Genomic DNA, 12,722 nt, shown 5'->3' on the forward strand with positions numbered 1-12,722 from the left:
GCATGAGCAACTGTTGTCCAATCAAATTTAGGATAAGGCCCATAAAAGCTGCGTCCTACTATTTGGCAGCTAATTAAACCAAAAACATTGAAAAAAATCATTTAAGGAATATATGCAAGCTTTCATTCATCTGTCAGGTGCTCTCCATCTGCATTTCATTGGGGTACATATAAAAGCCTGTTTAAGGGGAGTCTAAGCTCATGTTGAGAAATGCCCTTCATCTACCCCTCCTGAGGCAGGTGGGGACTGGGGTGGCTCACATAAAACAGAAACAAATTCAGCTCGGGACACTTGAAGTTTTAGTCTGCCATAAAACATAATGTGCCATTAATGAAGTTGCCTTTTCTTGCCCCCTTTTTCTTTTTTTGTTCATAACAATAGCAGCGAGGGAAACAGTCACCAGATCTGCTCATGCTTTAAAGTCTGCACAACCATGAATAATTTACTTTGATTGCACGTATCGGAAAAATAAAAAAGGAGTCTTTTTTTTAAATGAAGGGTTGTTGCTTTTTTTTTTTTTTTTTTGTTGAAAAGAGCAAAGAGAATTCAGAATGGGGGAAGGTGACAAGACATCAAAGACAAGTCTTATACACGGATAAGAGACAAAAGACTTCAAAACACTGCCAGTTTCTAGGCTTTGCTCTTTATACCCCCATTTTTCTTCACTTCCACAAGTTGATAAGTTATTTTTCCTCCATTTATTTATAATTTAGGACACCTTTACTTAAATTAAGTATTGAAAAAAAGAAATCAATGCATTGGACATTTGAGCAGCTTATTCTCCTTCATTTATTACCATTATATATCAAACTATTGTACTAATGATATGAATTACTAAGCTTTGCATGAATCTGTTAAATATTCCCATACCATCACCCAGTAGTCTTCCTGTTTGAGTGTATAAAGATTAATGCAGCATCTTAATGCACAAAAGAACAACATCAAAAACCGGATACAGTCAAATATAAATGTGAATATTCCAGAGGTCACATCTGGATCTAAAAATATGAAACCAGAGCCAAAAACTGAAGGTCCCCTAATGACCACATGAGTCAGTCTCCATAGACGTACATGTTAAAATGTCCAGCACTTTTTATTTACACTTAGGTACAAAAAATTGATCTGCTTTCTGTGGCCGACCTCCATCTTGATTACGTCTGTATAGTGTGCAATGTTTGAGGTTTTTTCAGTTGCTTACATCTTAAATATTTGGGGCCTTTTTTACAGTCAGCTCTGTTACTTTTTACATTTGTGGTGTTTCGTTTCTACACAGAGCTCAGTACGCAATTTTTCTCAGCAGTGCGCACACATTTTCATTGAGTTTCTCTCTCTCTATTGGAACTGTTCCATACCGCGTTAATGTCTCTCAAAATCTAGTGTTTAATGGGATTGTGTTAGTGTTTTAAATTAGTGAGTGAATTTGAATATTGACTTGGCAATAAAGTTGGCACGAGAAAAAAGAGAGCGATCTATGCATTTAAGCACAGTAAAAATATCCTCATTAACACAAGGATGGCTTCATTGGACGATACAGTGAATAATAAGTGAACTAACTGCATACTTCCTAATACATTCCTGCACCATTAGTCAATCATCCACACAACTTTCCACTGCAGCATTGCGTCCACTGCAGCGTTTAGAAAATCTGGTCCTTAAAGTTTGTTTTGTATTATTAGCAGCAGGGCTGCTTTGAATGTAACCCCCTTACCTGCAAATCACCTGAATAATTTGACTCAGTGCTGCTTGTGTTGGTGCTTTTTAATGCAGTTCATTGTACTAACAGACTGTACACTCGCTTTCTGTGTTGGTGAGTAAAATTCTAGCATCTTATTTATAATGAGCAGGTGTTTCTATGTGATGCACGTAGCACACGGTCCATCAGTTCACCTTGCTATAAAAGGTTTATTAGCATTAACTGATGAGTTAGCGCTTCAACCTCCTGTCTAAATATTCGCTTCACAAGATCGTGGCTGGCATCATCTGTCATCATCTCCTACTGACAGTCGATTGTGTTCACTCACAAAACAAGATGGTCAGTTGCAGTTAAATCAGTAGTCAGGCTACAACTATCAAGTAATCATTTCTTCTGAGCTCCTCTCTATTTTTTGTCTAAGGCCTGCTTACTTCCTACCTATAGTATATATTTTATGACAGTGATCGATAGATACTCCATTGCATTTTATGTACCGCTTATATTTAATGTTTTGTCTCTACTTATTTATTTGAATTTCCATGAAATTTCCCAGTTGGATTAATAAAGCATCTCTCGATTCATCTATGCACTCATTAAGCATTAAGCTTTTCATTTAATGAATGCTCCCCGAAGAGAGAAAAACCTTATATATAGATATTACTAATGGGTAAAGACAAGAAACAGAGGGACAAGAGAGTTCACCACATAGAGATGGATGATAAAACAGCAAAGATTAAAAAAAAACATAAGTTTCACTTCAGCTCTTTATATTTTATAACTTCTCTATGTAAGTCTGAAGGAGAACATGTTTTTGACACTGCCCCCTGGTAATTGTACACAAAATTTAGACAACAGCGTGCAAAGCTGTGTGCATAGGCTCTATGTTGAAGCCAAACACAACCAGGCCAACAGTTAAGAGCTCAGGGATGTGCTAAATGCTCTGTTTTGAGGGGTTTTTCCCCCCTACTCTTGGATCACATATTTCAACACATATTTCATCTGTAAAGAGGTTCAGTGCAGTTTCTTTTGATTTTCAGGCAGCCTAAAAAGTAATGCCCTTATAACAACAGTTAGCTGCTATCAAAAGTGCACTTTTCTTACTCCTTAAAACATCCCATGACCTGCATCAAGGAAGAAGAAATACGTTTAGTGAAAGGTTCAATGAGCCAAGTTCCGACAAGAGTTGATCTTTAGCTCCGTCAATTCGCGGTACAGACTAAAGCTTTGTGAGCTTTCAAAGACACCTAATGTCTGTTTTCAGAGTCTGTCTTCTCCTCCCCAAGAACATTTCCTTATCGCTCATCTGTCAAGTCACATTTCTCTGTCTTGAGCGAGACCAAGCCGTGGCATGCTCCGTCCCTGACAGTTAAAGAAAAATAAAATAGAAGAAGAAAAAAAAACATCATCTATAAGAAACAAATCGGCCATTTCCAAACTGCATGCCACTGTTCAGACAGATCAAACTTCTGATAACTGCGACAATATTGCAGAGGAAGAGGGCAGTTACCCACTTTAGATTCAACACCCTCTCCATTTAGCATGTTTTGACTCAGTTTGATCCTCTGCTACAATGAAGGACGGGTGGATGATTGCTATATCTTCTGCGTACTAAGGAAAACAACATTGCTGAAGAATGGTGCACTCAGGAGCCAGAAGATTGGTATGCTGAAGATCATGGGAGCGTGTAAAAGTCTGGCGTACCGCCATCGAGTCCCCTTCTGTACAGCACATACCGGTGCACATCAACAGCAAAGACATACAGTAAAGTTACAGGTGAGGAGTCATACTTAAGAAAGTTTCTGTGCTGAAGAGGCATTCAGCAGAAGCAGGGAAACATCTGCCCCGAGGGTGATGTCAGACAGGCTGGTATCACCTGCCACCTGGAGAAAAAGCCTCAGGAGATTTTTATTGCTGATTAGCTGGGGGAGAGTGCAGACCATTCAAAAGACTTCCCTTGTTTGTTTTTATTTTTTTTAACCATATCTATGAGGAATCTGTGCCTGACAGGACCATGAGGGTGCAAAGCCTGTTTTGTACATGCTTTGAGTTCAATACTGCAAACCAGAGTGGCAAATCCACATATAATTTTCTCATGATTTGAAGAACCGCTCTGCAGCGTGAACAGATTTCTTTAAAAATAGACATTACGCAGGTGCAATATCACAGGATAAAAATCTGCCCTCCCAACCTGCAAATCCACAGAGATGGAAGTCAGCTGACAGGATTAATGTGATTAATAAAAGCGTCGGTGAAAAGTGCTCCCTGGGAATGAAAAGTTGCCTTTTTGTCTGCAGGCAGCTCAAGGGACTCACAACATATCCTTCTTAGATCTGTTGGCAACTTTAGTTGTAGACTGATGAGCCATATCACACTGATTATAGAGATGTCTGAAAGTCACGCAACGCTGCAGCATTAGATACAAGGGGATAACCTGCCTGGTCAACACACACAAAGAAGGAGCACAAGTGAAAACAATTTGGAATCTCCCGATGAAAAATGTCATCGTTTCTATTATTTATTTTGATTATTTTGGATTTAAAAGTAGAAAAAGAGGAGGAAGATGAGAATTTAATTTGTATTTATATGATTACGTTTGTGTAAATTGCTTTATTCTCATAGGTTTCTGATTGTTCTCGTAAGTGTGCTTAGACTCTGACCAACATTAGAGGAGATAAACCTCAGCTGGTGTCCAAATTTAGAGATAAACAGACATGTCTGTTTGAATTTCTTCACAAAGAGACAGCCACTTGATGTTTCACTGTGTTATCTGCATGAAAAACATGAGTTAAGCAGATGCTACGTTTCATCGTTTCAGCAGTTCTTTATAGTTGTTTAATGACTGCGAGGAACTCAATTTCTGCAAGTATGAAAATACAGAAAATGCGCATTTGTGCAGAAGAATGAGGACCTGAGATTGGGGGGAAATTGCTGCCCTATCTTTCATGGGGCTTCAGTGAACCCTGAACATTTCTCAGTTAAATGTCAATGTGACAAATAAAGGCAGATAAGTTAATCCACCGAGCCTCTGATTCTTGACATTTCATGATACGGCGCGCAGGCTGCTTGAGGGAAGGATCACAAAACGAGCCAAACAGAGCTTAGACTCTTACAGCTCGCATCTCATCTTTGAAACATCCTAATGAAGATGTCACACTTTCTTCCCTCCACGCTGATTGCTCCCAAGAAGCCAATTAGCAAACCAAACCTGATCTCACATTGACATGACTGTGACGCTTGTTATGATGGGGGTTTGATTTGTTTTCCTTTTCAGTAAAGGTGCGCTGCATCTGATAAGATGCTCAAGAAATGGAAGCGGAAGTGTTCGGTTCACTTTATTCAATCATCAAAAAAAACAACAACAATGCAAACAAACATCCGCAAAATTCATTAGCATTTCAGATATCTGGGGGCTTTATTTAGCAGCGGATGGTAAACAGGAAACACATTAATTGTGAATACAGCGAATAATGCAGCAAATCTTCTCTGAGATCAGGCGACCAATTTAGCCACAGCTGAGAGGCCACCTGTTGATAGTTCCTGCGGCACACGCTGACTTATCTTTGAAAGATACCTTCTCCATCATCCATGGAACACTTATCTTAGGAATGTCTGTCTGTTATTAAAAACTCAGGAATCAGGAAAAGTCGTCAGCAGTGACCGAATCCAGCCATCCACAGCATTCCTTCAACAAAAGCTTCCTGTAAACAGCCAAGTGTTTCCCGTGTTGAGGCACATGTGGAAGCATTGCTGCCCTCAGACTGTTGTTGCCAGCGCCGTGCTGCCAGGACTCGCTCTATATCCCTGGACGTGAGGCGGCAATCCTCCACTGGCACACAGTCCACTGATACACTCTAAGGAAACACCATCTGTTACATTTTCATTACAAGCTAAGACAATTAAAGCTAATAGAGTGCAAATGTTTGAGCCCATGCTGCCAACTTTATAATGTCTCGCATATTCTTATTACTATCCAACCTGCGTTTTAATGACAAGTAAATCCACAGTCATGAATTATGATCACTAGCATCTGGACTCTCCACATTCTGGATATCTGCTTCGGTTTCAGCCTTGATACCTATGTTAGCTGTTAATTTGAAAGAACTCCGCAGGCGGTTATCCTACATAGATTTGAAATTATCCTCGAATGTTGTATTAAATCAAATTCTGAATTACTCCTAACTACTCCTAACTACTAAGTGGGCTGGTAATGGCGCTATAATCCCCAGTATCTCTCATTATGTACAATTGGAAAGAATTGCCCATTCTTTCTGTCAATGATCAGTGAGCACTTCTGAGAAAATGTGGTGAACAGATTCTTTAAAGGCACTTGGGCGAATTATCTTTCAGCTAAAAAAAGGACAGGCTTGGATAAGCATCTTTAGCCCCGGGGGCTCGGCCACCCCCCGAGGTGAGAGGATTGCTTCACATGAAGTGAAGGCTTCAAGTGCTGCATGTAAAAATGGAAGGTGCTCTTGTTGTTGGATCTCAAGTGGGTGGCACAGACATGTTGCCCTCTGGGACCCGGGGCCTCGGGAAGACAATAGCCAGGCTGTGCGAAGCGGGAGATGTGGAGTTAGGGTCACGGGGCCCCTTTTCTCAGGTCTACACCACCGAAGTGACTGTTTAGTGACAACACATAGAAAAGAAGTTGTGTGGAGGATTATGGTGGGTGAGGGGTTGTCTCTGTAAGTCGTGAGCAAAGCAGGTCCATCTATCACGTGCAAGTGCAGTCCTTTGGGGGCTTATTGGAAACTAACACCACATAAACAATATTTTACATAAAAAAAATCATGTTCAAGATTAAAAATTAGCTTCATTCACTAATAAGTATTTTATCATTTAAAGGCTGCAAATCTACTGAGCGTTTGATGGATCCTCCTTGTTTTGCGCAGTATAAAAGATTGTTATAGGGCGGAGTTCAGCATTACTGTAGCGTTGAAATATTCTGTATGTATAATATAATACACACAAAATTTATGGCCCTTCCTGAATGATTTTATTCCCAAGAGTCTATGGAGAACGTGTCGCCTTCAAGTTGCTCTATGGCTGAACGCGATAAGAAAAGTTCTAGTGCTTGCTTACAGTTCTCACAATTCAGGGCAAGAAATGCAACCTTTCCTGTTTATTGTCTGATAAACAGATGAAAAAAAATAAGTTGAGTTATTTTCTAGACGCAGGGCGTCGGCTCTCGTGCAGCTTTTGTTCGTAGAAAGAATATAATCTGTGTAACAAAATAAAACAAATGACTTCAGGGGTAGTGAAACAAATGCAAGAGATAGAATCAGGCAGAGTCTGATAAGTTTTTTCCTGCATTTACTCCAAAGTGTCACGGACGCTAACTTCAAACGGCACAGATGATTTAAGCCGTACCTTTGGCGAGACATGACTGCCAGGGCAAAGAATAGTATGAGGAAGAAAGAGCTATACAGCTGGCGGAGATACAAAAGCAGGAAAGCATGAACCTCATCTCACACCTTCCCTTCTTTCATCTACTTCCCCTTATAAGCTGGTATTTTGATTTGTGGATTCCTGGCAAGCAGCCCTTTTTGCAATTCAAAGACTTTTCAACAAGAGCATCTGTTTGGGTATTATCATAAACCTGCATGTGCCCCCCACCACACACCCTTCACCTCCCTGCTCCTCCCTCTCCTCCTTCCCTTTTCTCTCTCTCCTTCTCCTTCATCAGCCGTGTGCACTTGCATGTTTGAGGAAAAGGGGTGGAGATGGTGGGTGATGATGGGGCAAGGGGGGCTTTTCCATGACCCACAGAGTCAATGATACATAAGCCACATGACCAACTAGTCTCCTTATCCAAGGCAAACAGGAGTGACACACACACACACAGACACACACAGAGGCACACTGACAGGCAGACCCGCAGGCTGACTTTCAGCGCATTCACAGCTCCGCTGAACTCACGTTGCCGTTTCTTTGACAGAAGAAAAGAAGAGATTCACGTTCACACACCTCCGTGGGAGAGCTCAGATAAAGACGCGCCTTCAGTCTTGGAGTGGCGCTGTCACACACTGATACACAAATACGTATTTAGACAAATACACAGGCACAGTCAGGGAGCCACCACACGCACGCACACGCATTCCCACAAACTGACACACTCACTTCTCTCACACACACACACACACACACACACACACACACACACACACACACACACACACACACACAGGGAGCAAACAGTCTCTCTCTCTCTCTTGCTCGCTCAGCTGCTCTCCCTCTCTCTCTCACTCCCTCCCATCCACACACACACACCACTACAGTATATCAGTGAGTGACTAGCGGAGAGCCAGAGGGGAGTGCAGAAATGAATGTGAAGATCCTGACGCTGGTGATTGTGCTCTTGGTGTCTCTGCTGTGTTCTGCCAGTGCTGGTGAGTACAGGAGCGGCCAGTCTTGTCGCTGGTCGTCTCCCTTTGCTTTGTATTTCTCTCTCTGTGTGCCTTGGGCTTGTGCAGGCAGCTGTAGTTGATCAGTTACCCAGCATGGTTAGCCTTGTGTGGGCTCTGAAAGGCAGGAATAAATATCAGCACCTGGTTGTATACAGTACTGCACTGCAGTGGTTATACTGTCTGCTATTGTACTGCCATGGCTTTTAAGATAAAGTTGAATGTGGGTTCTAGCTTGGATTGATCGTTTTCCTCCCTGCCTCACCTTGATGTGTGCTTGTAAGAGATGAAATGTGAAGAGCTTTTTATTGATGGGCATTCATTTGTTGAGCTGCTGCTGAGTGATACATATCCTGGATGTATGGATGTTTGTGGCTGTTATGAAATATAAGATATGCATGGCACATGTTCTGTAAGGTGGAGTGGTTCATTTATTGCTTGATGTATTCCATCTGAACCAAGTCCTATATAATTATTAGAGCACCCTACATATATATATGCACGCGTACCTCCCGTGGTGATGATAATGAGGACTGTAATTGTTATACGCATCAATGAGGGGAACTCAGATCCCAGATGCGTGGATTGTCTCTGGAGGGGCTCGGGCTTGATGCCTTGTCACAGTAAAATTCCGTAAAGTGCTGTTGCGTCTCTGGAGCCATTGTTAAACAACATATCAGTTCTACTGTGGACCTCAAATGTCTGCAATTTGGAACAAAAACACTGACTTGGGACATTTAAACAGCAAGAGGGCATATCCACTCTGTTAGTTCATGGAAGTAAATTGATCCTGAGGGGCGCAGTTTAGACAATCTGCAGATTTGATGCAGGTAACATTATGGTGTGAAAAAACAACAGTTAGGCCTGTGTCAATGTCTAGACTATTCTTGGGTTTATCACCTACCCACCAAGTACAGCTGCTTAGAAAAACACATAGGCAGGTTGTGCTGATATTTAATACATATGTAAGATCCATATTGCTGGATATAGACCATTTATCATAACATTTAGCCTACTGGCATGCTATTTGGACTACATTATGAAGCATAAAGGCCTAAGCGTATTCACTGTAAGACTCCTTATGCTGCTAGGTCCTGTACAGACAGTGTTTTGAGATACTGTGTAGACTTTATGCTTTCAAGATGCTGTCCACTCCGTATCGATCCGTGGCCACAGCACTCACGGTTCCCATGCTTCCCAGCACATTCATTACAGCGACATGCTATTTTTGTCTGAGGCTCTCAGCACATGAGTAAAATGGGAAGCAATTATCTTGCATCATGGTCAGTGTCGTTTTTCACGCCCTGCGTGTGGCTAAGCATGTTCCACGCCTGAGAGCCCACCGTGCTACACCAGCGACAGGGAAAAGAAAGCTGCTGTGCCTCGGGCTTTCATGGCAGCTTATCCGTCTCAACGTTCAAGTCCTGCCGCCTATGCGCCTCTCTGTTCCCTGGCCGCTCCTGTAGTACCAGAGCTCCATTGACAGAGAGGAAGAGAGAGAAATGGAGCGAAGAGAGAGGAAGGGATGCAAGTGTGTTGCAGCGTTGATGGGTGTGGGGAGGGATGCTAGCTGGAGTGTGCCTGCGTAGCACAAGCCTCTGCTACAGTATGCGCTGTCGCGGGAAGGTGTCGGAAAAGGCTCTGCATGTAGGCAGTGGGTGTGAAGCCTTTCATCTTGAGACAAATGCTTTTCCAGTTCAGTGGGCTTTCGCTTTCTCAGGCATCTGTGCGTGTGTACATGTGTGTCTAAGAAAGAAGAGATACATAGAGAGTAAGACAGAGAAAGCATGTTTGTGTGTGTGTGTGTGTGTGTGTGTGTGTGTGTGTGTGTGTGTGTGTGTGTGTGTGTGTGTGTGTGTGTGTGTGTGTGTGTGTGTGTGTGTGTGTGTGCGCGTGCACTTGCAGGAAGCAGTGAATATAGATCTGGATCTGACTGATATAGGGTGGGGAAGTGTGAGCTTTGATGCCTTGATTGCATTTATGGGTGCAGATGCATATTAGCAAAAACTCCTCGCGCAACAGGCAATTCACCTAGACAACCTAAAGCTACTTCCAATATTCATCCAGCACACTAAAAGAGCTGCTGTGGCCTTCTCTATGCAATATTAGCATCCTTTAGCAGCGCACTTCAATTACCCATCCTTGAAAAGCACTCTGGCACAAGAGTAGGCTCCAGCTTTGGACATGTTGTATCCATAATTCATCCCGTGGCCGATCACTCTTCCTGCGTCTGAGGAACTTTAAAAACTGGGGTATAAACAGTGGTCAGTCTCGCGTCTGTCACAGCCTCTTAGAAAATATCAAAGCTTAATTTTTCCGTGCCATGGAAACACCCGGCCAATCTTCACCTGGGGTAAAAACAATAGCAGCTGGTTCAGACAAGCATATGCACATGCACACACAAACACACACACAGGTACAATTGTGCAGCCTGGGATGAACAGGTGAGGCTGTGGTGAGTGTGAGCGGGGCACGAGGACCAGATTAGAGCCATTATCTGGTAGAGAAATCGTCTGCTTAGGAAGGGGGCGATTTTATGAGAGCTGTCAGCAGTGCTATTATTCCATATTAAACGTTGATGTATTGTTGGGGCTGGCTGCTCAGCGCTACCAGCATGCATCTACATACTGTACTCTTTCCAGCCTCGCTCAGATGCTCAGCCAAGTGTTACGGGTCAAAAGACATGCAGCCACTCATTAAGTCACATAGAGGCATAAAAACTGGCTAGTTAGGTGTGATTATTTTGTTAAACAACATCTATAGATGTAAACCTACCGTGACCAGGAAGCTTTAAATCATAATCCCCCAGTTTTCTAAAGTAATGAAGGTGTTTGTGCCTGTGGATGTTATTACGGTGGAGAAAAGAAAAGCAGCTAAACTTTTCCAGATGTCCAGGGATAATATAATAATAGCGGGCAAACAGTTGTGTCAAAAGGGGAGCAGTGGAAAGGTTATTACAGGATTACAGAGAATCACAAAGCCTTTTTAAGGCACAGAAGCTTGTGAGGACCAGTTGGGTTTATATCGCATCCACAGGGTCAGATAAAATCTGTTTCATGAAGAACCTGGATTTCCTCTTGATGCAACCTAAGAATGAAATAGATCCAACGACCTGCAGCATCACTGTAGTTTCTCTTCTGCAAAGACAAACGCAGACATTGACTAATCTAAGCGGAGTTTGGAGTCTCAGTAAAGAGTGATTTGTTTTCCTCTTGTTGACTTCTCTGTTGGCTTAAATAGAAGCACCAGAACAATGTTTTTTATGATTATATATATATATGCACTCTGGGTGACTTTGGGACATAGGATGAAAATAAATTTGTCAGCTGTCAGCTATTTTTCCATCCTACTTATACTGTATGGATGTGCTGATATATTGCACTGTATATCACGTTCTTTAGACTGTAATTATGGACAGCCAAGAGGGGTATTGCATCAGGAATTTCTGACAGAGACAATATTTCTTACTTGGTGAAAAAAAACCATCTATCCAATATAAACAGTAATACCATCAATTAAGTGTAAAAACAGTTTGCAGGTATCTGGATTTGCTTGTTAACAGCTACAAACCCATAGTTTATTATACATGAGGTTCTCACGTCTTCTGTGTTGACAATAAGCATAAATAAGGCGTTAAACCACTGTGGTCTGTATTTAACAGCCCATAGACAGCACTGCTTTACTGCATAGATTAAAATATGCTGTTATTTTAATCTGTTTGTTAATTAAACAATACTATTTTCATTCAATATCACCCAAACATGCTTGGGTTTATGATGTGAGCTTCAGTGTTCCTTGAAGTTTCTGTGAGAAGCACATAAAAAAAAAAAACTTTCTGAGATCTGTGTAATATCACCCAACATGAGCTTTGATAATGGCATTCTGGCACTCACAAATAATTGCTCTGGAGTGGAAGTTGAGGAAGAGATTTAGTGAAAAATCATAACTCATTTGGTAGGGATATAAGGATAACCTTTGGGTGAACACTCCCCAGAGAGGTCAGCTGTTGAAGACTTTGGCATATGTGACTGCTGTGCTGCTGTAATGTGATTCAGAACCCACTGAATGAATAAATCTACTCACTTAGATCTTCCCTTGAGAGTTAATCCAGTGAAGGGGGTAGAAAAGCAAAGGGAGGAGTTAAGGAACGTCCAAGAGACAGAAAAGAGAAGGATTGGCAGGAAGAGGTGTTATCTGGATTGTGAAGAGACAGCTACAGCTACACCTAAAATTTCAAAGTGGATGTTTCAGCCTGCAGTAATGGATAATAATTGCATTTCTCTTCTGTAAATAAGTCTTCTGTTAAGCTACATTTTCTTTCCTTTTCTTATTGGAGACCAGATCTCCTTTGAGTTTTGAGAACACAGCCCTTTAGCTTCGGATAAGCGTTAGTTTAAGGGGCTCCTGTGTTAACCAGAGCTCATGTGATCACCAGACCCTATCATCAGGCTCGGGGCACTCCTTACAACTTAATTAGAGCCAGATATTTTCAAAATCTGCCCCTTTTTCCTCCAGTGTCCAATATTAAATTGACCTATGGCTCTCTTTTTGAACATTAAGTGCTACATTTATAGTGGTTGTAGCTGCAGATCAGATTCCTGATCGCGATCTGAGTGGACATTTTT

General features: G+C 41.9%; 1 protein-coding gene across 1 annotated transcript in view; it reads left to right on the forward strand.

Annotated features, from left to right (window-relative positions):
* The first annotated feature begins 7,527 nt into the window (after positions 1 to 7,527).
* Positions 7,528 to 12,722, forward strand: part of apln (apelin) — a 29,698-nt gene continuing 24,503 nt past the window's right edge. Inside the window, exon 1 of the mRNA XM_004545745.5 lies at positions 7,528 to 8,082. Coding sequence (XP_004545802.1) covers positions 8,016 to 8,082 — 67 coding nt within the window. The 5' untranslated portion in view covers positions 7,528 to 8,015. The remainder of the gene's footprint in view (positions 8,083 to 12,722) is intronic.

The sequence above is a fragment of the Maylandia zebra genome, linkage group LG2, assembly GCF_041146795.1.
Source record: "Maylandia zebra isolate NMK-2024a linkage group LG2, Mzebra_GT3a, whole genome shotgun sequence".
Classification (NCBI taxonomy): domain Eukaryota; kingdom Metazoa; phylum Chordata; class Actinopteri; order Cichliformes; family Cichlidae; genus Maylandia; species Maylandia zebra.